The sequence below is a fragment of the Mastomys coucha genome, unplaced genomic scaffold (genome assembly GCF_008632895.1).
Source record: "Mastomys coucha isolate ucsf_1 unplaced genomic scaffold, UCSF_Mcou_1 pScaffold4, whole genome shotgun sequence".
Classification (NCBI taxonomy): domain Eukaryota; kingdom Metazoa; phylum Chordata; class Mammalia; order Rodentia; family Muridae; genus Mastomys; species Mastomys coucha.
The window spans coordinates 115,920-125,268 of NW_022196910.1; the positions used below are offsets into that span (position 1 = coordinate 115,920).

A 9,349-nucleotide genomic window follows, 5' to 3' on the forward strand; every position below is an offset into this window, starting at 1 on the left:
TTTTACCACGGTAAGAGCCAAGATTTTAAACTCTACTAAATACAAAACAAACAAAAAGACTTTATATACTTATGTTAATTTAAGAAAATACTAGTAGTGATGTATTATTTTGAAGTATACAGTTAATATGTTTGCAATATTAGAGCATAGCCATAACTTTGAAAAGTAAAATTCAACAACAACATCCAACAAACAATCCAGTCTCTAAAATCAACATCAAGTGCATCACCCCAAGCTACAGAGTGTTTGACTGCCAGTTCCTGTGCACGATGGTACAGCCTTCAATACCTCAAAGAGACACTGCCCTAAATCCTAGTCTGATTTCTAGGATAAGAACTACATATAATATTATCCCAATTAGAAGTATCTTTAGAGACCTGTTTTCCTGGGTTGGCTCATGCCATGTGTTGTTGTTTAAAATGACTCCAACCCTAAGTTGCCAGTTTTAAGCTAACTTTCTGTTACCTATTTTACAAATTTTTAATACCCAAGCAGAACCATTGATGTACAGAACAATACTCTAGCCAAGATGTACAGAACACATTTATACCTTTAAAACCAGTCAGAAACAAAACTGAAGTGGCTACACATATATTTTGACCAAACAAAATTCTCTTGCTTTTTGTAGCTGGTTACCTGCTGAACCCAATAAACACAATTGCAGGGATTTTTCTAGGAGGAAACAGCCATCAGCCTACTTGCCATAGACGCTGAGAAGCTGGGGCCCTTTAAGAACAGCTTTTCTCCAGCTGGGCTTGACTCCCAGCTACAGTGCAGGGGAACAACAGTTTCTGCTGTGTGAACTGAGACTGCCTTCTAAACAAGTTAAACTAAATCAAGGGGTGGACAGCCAGTAGATAACGTTTTAACCATTTTTTCTTTTGAACATAAAATATTGAACAACAATCATTCAAACAACGAAACAAGAACAAACATAAATTGACACCTGGACAGATTGGTGCACCAAAAACAGACAATAGACAGAGAGGGAAGAGAATTTGATGTAACCAGGACTAAGGCTATCTCCAGTAGGAGCCGGAGAGGAAGCAGGGCGTGTCCTGGTTTCCTCCTGTCCCTAGGAGAGCTCTGAAATCCATTCTCCTTCTCTTTTGCTTACATGGCCCAGACAGGGGACAACTGCTTTTCTGGAACCTATTCCCTCTCTCTTTCTCTCTCTTTCTCATGTCATTTGTACATTTGCCATTCCTACTTCTGGGAACCAAGCACTGCATAAACTTACTTGAGCTACGAGTTTTTCTAACATGTTTTTGTTTTTGTTTTTGTTTTTTTTTTAAAACAAAACAAGAAACAAAAAACTGCTCCTCTTGCCTGATGCAGCTCTTGGCTGTGGACAAATGCCTATATAGAATTTCGCCGTCCAAATTGCGCTCTCACACCCTAGATGAATTCAGCGTTGGGTCCACACTGACTCAGCCTAGCCTGTATCCTCTCTTAAATGCTGCTCCCGCAACAACAGCCTCCAAAAGGTGAAATTTATGGCTATCGCTAGCATTATCACTGTTTGTGGCTTACTACTGTGCAGGATACCGTTACTTATTACTTCTTTTCTGTGGATCCACCAAGACAGCATTTCTCAGTTGATCCCCCAGTGTTCAGTCCCCTCATTCAGGGCGCCACCTGTAGCTGCCCAGCAGCTAGAGAACTGGGTACATGAAAGGGAGACTGGAAATGAAAAGGGGTGGACAGGTGAGAGGATGTGCCAAGACAAAGGTTTCTGATCAGGGCTCAAAGTTTAATATTCACTCGGCTCTTCATTTGTGTAGGGAAAAATCACAGACCCACCCTTTGTTTCAGATGAATTTTGTTGCTTTGTTTCAGCTGGATCATGTTGCAAAGCAAGCTCAGCAGGTGGTCTGCTCCTGAAGGAAATTGAGGTTGTAGCAAGGCAGAAGACCTCTACCCAGGTCAGAAGACTCCATAAGGTCAACTAGGTCAGCAGAAAATCAACTGCGCGAACATTTAAGGTCTGTTTAGCCTGCTGAAGGCTAGAGGAAGGGCATATCAGGGGACCAGGAAAGAGGGGATGTGTGCTGGAAATATACACTGGGGGACAAACTCAGTTGCTGGTGAGTGGGGCGCTAGCAGCTCAGAATTGGGAAGAGTCCTGTCCTCAGCCAGATCATTTCCGTTTTTACTGGCATCTTCTGATCTCAGGAGTGTCTTGTGTTGGAACCCAACCTTGCAAAAAAATCAGTAATCAGACTCACTACACACAAACAAGGAAAGCAGGGGCTTCAATTATCCCCAGCTAGAGAGAAGCTGTGTTCCAGATGTCATTCGAGAGAGAAAGGCAATGGCAGTTACACAAGATCCTTGGGGACTAGGGTGAATGCCACATCCACTCAGAGACCAGTGAGCAAGGCCATTGGCTACATCCTCTCCCCGTGTTTGCAAGAAAGAGTATAAGGAACTCTGGGGGTTCTGGGCATCCTTTGGTGGGAGAACCCAACAGACAGTAGACAGTTGTCTGCAGTGCTCTAGACTGAGGCTGTCAAGGGTTCTGATAAATCAAAGGGACCCAGATTCATCCCAGATCCAGTCTTCAGGTGCCTGCAGCCAAGGATCTCACTGTTGAGATCTGGCTTCCTCTTGTGGCAGAGAAATAGCCAATTCATAGATGACCCCAGGAGCTCCCCCACGGAGAGAGTTCTGGGAACTTTTAGTGGCTAGAGTTATTTGGGGATATGACAGGGAGGTCAAGAATCAAGGAGACTTGGGGAACAAAGGAAGTTAAAGTGCGACAAATAAAATCTGAGAATGTCTTCCTTCAGGCTTCCAGTGGTTATGCAGAGTAAATAATGGAGAACTATGGCTTTGTCCGGGGATTCTGGGCTCTAAGCAGAGCTAAAGAAGTTCAGAAACGTGGTAGAAAGCCGGGCAGTGGTGGTGCACACCTTTAATCCCAGCACTTGGGAGGCAGAGGCAGGCAGATCTCTGAGTTCGAGGCCAGCCTGGTCTACAGAGTGAGTTCCAGGATAGAAACCCTGTCTCAAAAAAAAACCAAAAAACAAAAAACAACAACAACAACAACAACAAAAAAAAAAAACAGAAACATGTTAGAATTGAGTAAGGGGAGGAGTGCATGTCTGCAATCCCTTCATGTGGGAGAATGCGTCAGGCGTGCTGTGGAGCAGGATATGCATTGGAAGCTACATAGCAAGATCACTCTCCCTTTCAAAAACTCATTCACAGACAAATGGGCTACAGCTCGTCTCCTAAATAGCTAGCATTCTTTGAAGAAAGCAAACATCTGAGGGTATGAAAACTGCTGGAGAATGAGCTGTGGTGGTGCTGGGGGGAAAGGAAGGGAAGGGTGAAGGGCAGGGCTGACCCAGAAGACTCAGGACCAAAAAAGATAAAAAGAAAATGATCTCTGGGATACCCAGTGGCCGGATCAAAACTGAGAGGACTTAGGGTAGCAGACAAGTGGGTAATGAGCACATATGAAGTCTAATGTGTTAAAAATGGAGCTCACAACCATGTGGTCAGGTCAGCCAGTAGCTGTTTTCACAACTTAGGTCAGCTAACATGGTATATATGTTAAAGAGTCTGTAAGGCCAAAGAAGGGAGTTTGAACGAAGTAGGGCATGAAAGTACCATCCTGGTTCCACACATGAGCTCAACAAACACAGCAAAATGCCTAGTGTCCCATCTAAACTCAAGGCAGGGTTTGTACACAGGGATTAAATCTTACTGTTTCAAAAACAAACTTTGCATATAGAAGCTATTATAAAATACTCACTTTGTAAGAGAAAGAATTGGGTCTCTGTTCAGCTGGTGACTGAAGGCTACAGAGTGAGAGACATAGAAGGTGAGCTCCTTTTTAGAGAGTGCCTAGACTCCACAGTGATGTGGAGTGGAAACCTCTGGTTTGTTTAGAAAGTCAGTTTTGTCAAATGATGTTTTCCTGAGGCACACAGGTGTAAGGTTGTCTTGCTAAAGTAGACAGGTAAAAGAATGTTTTCTTGAAGCAGACACATGAAAGGACCCATGATGGAGTATGAATATGACCCCACAGAGAGTTGGAGAGGAGCATTGAGCATTGGTTTGTTTTGCTCTGCCTCACTATCCTTTGCTAACGATACACATATACTCTTTTGCCTTACATAGTATCTTAGTCAGGGTTTCTATTCCTGCACAAATATCATGACCAAGAAGCAAGTTGGGGAGGAAAGAGTTTATTCAGCTTATACTTTCCATGTTGCTGTTCATCACCAATGGAAGCCAGGACAGGAATTCAAGCAGGTCAGGAAACAGGAGCTGATGCAGAGGCCACCTTAAGGGACTGTTAGAGTTCCTCCTTGAGAGACATCAAGGACTTTTCCTTGAGGGACTGTGTGGGCTCCTCCTTGAGGGACTGTGGCTTCTCCCCTTAAAGAGACTGTTATGGTTTCTGTCAGAGAGACTATGATAGGTTCTTATAGAAGAGCTAAGACTGTTTCTCTGGGAGAGAGTATGATGACTCCTCTCAGAAACACTTTTAATGATTCTGTCAGAGGGGTGTTACTTACTGGATTGCTTCTCCTGGCTTGCTCAGCTTGCTTTCTTATAGAACCCAAGATTACCAGCCCAGGGATAACATCACCCACAATGGGCTGGGCCTTCCCCCCTTGATCACTAACTGAGAAAATGCCTTACAGCTGGATCTTATGGAGGCAATTCCTCAACTAAAGCTCCTCTCTGTGATAACTCCAGCTTGTGTCAAGATGCCCTACAAAACCAGCCAGTACACATAGCATTGTTGAGCCCAGCTTATGGTAATGCTGCCATAGAGAAAAACTCGCCAAAGAACTTCTTGTGAAGTTCCTGTCACTTCTTGCTGCTTCTGCAGCCTTGTCTTGGGCCAGTTGGAGAACCTTGCAGTTTCTTCAGGATTGAACTATAGCTGCTCGTTCATGTGTGGTTGTCTGCCTGCTGAAAGGACTGGACTGTAGCTGCTGGTTTGTATCTGGTGTTTGCTATGGGACTGAACTGCTGACAAAGAAGATTGAGCTCACCCCCAAAGAACTATTGCTAAACAGGTCCACGTCCCCATCTCCTGCTAATTTTTCTCTTCCACTATCTCTGGTGGGTGGTCAGCAAGGGAAGAGATTGAACATTTATTAAAATAGGCTGCAAAAAATTTATACCTACAATGATGAGGTCTATCAAAAGCAAGCAGGCAAGAAAAGCTTCCCACAGATAAAGCTGGGAAAATGGAGCAAGAAAATGAAGGATAGTATTGAGCCATAACACCAAGTACAAAAGAAATATACATGCATCCATACCAATAAATATAAATGAACAAATAGAAAGTGGTGAGGGGGTTGGCACATCTTTCTTACTCAAGAATTTCAAGTAGTATGTGTTTTATTATTCCTATGGAAGATGGGGCTTAATCATGCTAACACCATACCTCCAATAGGAGTTAGATTTATAGGACACTTCTGGAAGCAAAGTATGAACAAAGGAAAATAGTAACATCAGGTAGAGAGATGCAGCATGCACGCTCTGTAAATGGCTTGACACTAGCGTTACAAGTTGATAGCATGTCCCTCTTGATCTGCTGGAATAAGAAGGGTGGGCCACTGCTGTGTATTCTCCATTCCTACCCCTCCCCAAACACAGAATCTCAGTCTAAACATAAAGAGAACACCACAGAGACTCAAATGTAGGAATTTATTTTCTTTGTTGGTGTAGTGAGAGGACACTTGCTTAGGACTCAGAGGGCTCTAAGTTAGGTCTCCAGCAACATGGTGCTCTAGGTTGGATTCTGAACACTAGTGGGAAAATATGAGATGCAAATGAAAGCTGGAGTTAATGTACCAATGTTTTCATTTTATTGAGATAGGGTTTATGTAGCTCAAGCTGGCTTTGAATTTGCAATGTATCCAAGGATGCCCTTTGATTTTGGATCCTCCACCTCACATTTTAATCTCATGGTATTGACAAGTGTACTGGCAATAAGTCATATAAGATGTGAAGAGTGGAGTTGGGGAGATTGCTCAATGGTTAGAACAGTGGTTGCTCTTGTAGAGGACTTGAGCTGAGTTCCAGCACCCACATAGCATCTCACAACTGTCCCTAACTCCAGTTCCAGGGGATCTGATGCTATCTTCTAACTCTCTTGGGCATGTATGTGGTACATGAACACACAGGGAGGCAAAATATACTTACAAATAAAATTTTTTAAAAAAGATGTTGAGGATAGGTGAAAAAGAGTAAGTGGGATTTACTGTACTATATTATTGCAGCTTCTGTGGTTACTCCAAAATAAAAAGTATAGATAAACTTGGTAGTAAGTAAGTAGGTCCTAGGATAAGGAGTTGCTCTAAGGCCACTACTCAATTTGATGTATCCTGGGTCAACAGCAACTACGGAATATGGAGACCTTGTGGACTTAGAAAACCGAGCACCTCATAGTGTATGAGGGTCCCCACTCAAACTGTTCTAACTCTCCCTGGTTTTCCTTGACTCTGCTTTCTAACCTGCACTTTGAAACATATGACACAGGACCTAATCCAAACTTAGGGCAGTTCTCTTAGATACAGAGAAGATGTGAATCTGAACAAGCCATTTTGGAAGATGTTGAAACTTTGCCTCATCACTTCTTCTTTAATGACACTTTGTTAAGCTGGACCTCAGAAGATTCATAGATGGATTCTTCCCTGACATTTGGGATATAAGGGCTCTGAGAGCCAGAGGCAGCCCCAGGGAAGGGGAGGGGCTGCAATGTACAGTGATTGGTCTTACCTTGAAGTACCTATTATGATGTCATATGGAGAAATTCTGGAGACAGAGGCTCTTTAGTTTAGTTTAGTTAGTTTGGCTGGGCTTGAGCAATGGAGCCAAACTGGATGCCAACTATCCCACCGCTGGACCATCTCAGCCTTATTCTACTTAGTTTCTTGATTGGTGGCATCCTGGTGTTGTTTTCTAGGTATCAGAGCCGGAAACAGGTGGCAGCTAAGACAGAGGTATGTGATAGCCACTCTCTCTCAAAATCCACTTCTCTCTGTGCTGAACCCCTACAGGTTTGTATAATTGCTTAGCCTCTGGGCATCTGAGGGAATGAGCAGAGGGTAGAGGGAGTTGAGACAATGCCCACAGATATCTTTCTCTTAATTCATTTCAAGAAGCTTTAGGCTGGGCATGGTGGTGCACACCTTTGATGTCAACACTTGGGAGGCAGAGGCAGGAGGGTCTCTCTGAGTTCAAAGTCATTCTGGTCCACATAGTTCTAGGACAGCAAGGACTACTGTCTCAAAAACCCAAGAAGAGAAGAGAAAGAGGAAATAAAAGAAAGAAGAGGAAGAGGAAAGAAAAGAAAGAAGAGGAAGAGAAAGAAGAAAAATAGGAAAGAAGGAAGAGGAGGAAGAGGAGGAGGACAGGAAGAGGAGGTGGTGGTAGTATTAGTAGTAGCTTTAGGATCATATTATCACAAAAACACTGAGGAAGAACGAGAAGATATTGAAGAAGTGTTGCCTAGGAGCTTGAGCTGAAGGGAGACATTCAGACTGACATACATAGAACTTTTGGGGGAAAGAATGTGATTAGAGTTAAGAGAGGCATGGACATTGTCCTCCACATGGACAGAAGGCTGAGTAAGTTCATTGTGTAAAGAAAGATTTATACTCATATGACAAGACAAAGAAGGTCTTGAGACATTAATAGCAAGTAACAACTTTGTGGGTAGGAATTTTTATTTTCAACTCTCCTGTCAGTAGACCATGAATGTCTGCCTCCCCCATAGTCCTGCCATCTTGCCCAGACTTGATGGGCTCAACGTTTTTTTATTTTTGTCATTCCAATGAGTACATGATACCAAGTTGTGGTCATGTCCCCCAGGACTAGAAATGCTGAGTAATTTCTCACACTTACTATCCATTTGGAAATTCTCCTGTAAACTGCCTATTCAAGTCACCTGCACACTTTTAATTTATGTGTGTGAATGTGTGGATGGAATTGACATCATTCACATGTAGAGTTCAGAGGACAATTTTTTGGACTTGCTTCTTTTATTTCTATGTGGGTTCTGAACTCACATCACCAGGCTCACATGGCCTTTACCTGCTGTTTTTACCTGCTGAACCACATCACTTGGCCCTCTTAATATACTCCTAATGGTTGAATTGTCACTGCCTTATGTATTGATTTGAAAGACCTCATTGAATATTATAAACAGGAGGTCTCTGCTAGGTATAAAAGATAGCACGTAGAAATCCTTTCCTTTCATATTTACATCTAAGGTTCATATCAAGTTACTTTCTGTGGATGATGTGAGGTAGGAATTGAAGCTCTCCCCAATTTCTAAATAGCTATTTAGTCTCTCTAATAAAGTAGGATAGGATGAGTGAGCTGCTTAGATACAAATACAAACTCAATACACACGTCACACAAAGACAGACGGACACACACACACACACACGGGACATTCTCATATCTATAAAATAAAATAAATCTTAAAAAAAAAAAAAGCCATGCGGTGGTGGTGCACACCTTAAATCCCAGCACTTGGGAAGCAGAGGCAGGCAGATTTCTGAGTTTGAGGCCAGCCTGGTCTACAGAGTGAGTTCCAGGACAGCCAGGGATATACAGAAAAACCCTGTCTCGAAACAAAACAAAGTAAAATAAAATAAAATAAAATAAAATAAAATAAAATAAAATAAAATAAAATAAAATGATGGAGCCTCAGTTTCCATCACAAGCTGGCTTTGAAGTCACTATGGATCCCAGTTTTTGGCCTCAAATTTGTGACCATTCTGGGTCAGCTTGCTACCTGCAGGGATTCTAGCTGCATGCCAGTGCACCCGGCATCCATCCAGAAACCTGAAGTGCATGTTAATTGTTTCTTCAAGGTTTTGATTGAGACTCACATGGAATTTATGTTTCAAATGAAAGATATTTAATATGCTAAGAAATGAGTCTTCAATTCATAGATAACTGTTTCATTTATTTTGATTTTCTCTCAGAATATATTGATTTTATTTGTGTGTGTGTGTGTGTGTGTGTGTGTGTGTGTGTGTGTGTGTGTGAGCACATACACACACCCTAGGAATCCAGAAGAGGAGGTCAAACCCTTGTAACTGAGGTCACAGGTGATTGTGAGCTGTCTGACACGGCTGCTGGGGACTGAACTCAAGACTTCTGCAAGAGCAAAATGTGCTCATAACCACTGAGCCATCTCTCTAGCTCTATTGGAATTTTCTTAAATTCACTCAGTAACATTTAGCTTTCAATATGTAGAGTTTTAATACATTTTATTTGTGTATGACTATGAGAGAAAGATATAAGAGAAGGGAGTGAAAAGCAGGGAAAGAGGCGGGAGGGAGGGAGGGGGAGGGAGGGA

The 9,349-nt window shown here is 42.5% G+C and overlaps 1 protein-coding gene across 7 annotated transcripts in view; it reads left to right on the forward strand.

Annotated features, from left to right (window-relative positions):
• The window catches only part of LOC116076034, a 52,610-nt gene that overhangs the window by 17,769 nt on the left and 25,492 nt on the right, over window positions 1–9,349 (forward strand). For 5 of the 7 annotated variants that reach the window (XM_031349588.1, XM_031349591.1, XM_031349589.1 and 2 more), the window contains one exon: window positions 1,840–1,985. Coding sequence is in view for 1 of the 7 variants with exons in the window: in XM_031349587.1 (XP_031205447.1) it covers window positions 6,843–6,977 (135 nt within the window). In the remaining 6 variants the exon portion in view is untranslated. Of the gene's footprint in view, window positions 1–1,839; window positions 1,986–6,776; window positions 6,978–9,349 lie in introns of those variants that run through there. The other 2 variants (XM_031349594.1, XM_031349587.1) reach the window with 2 other exon arrangements.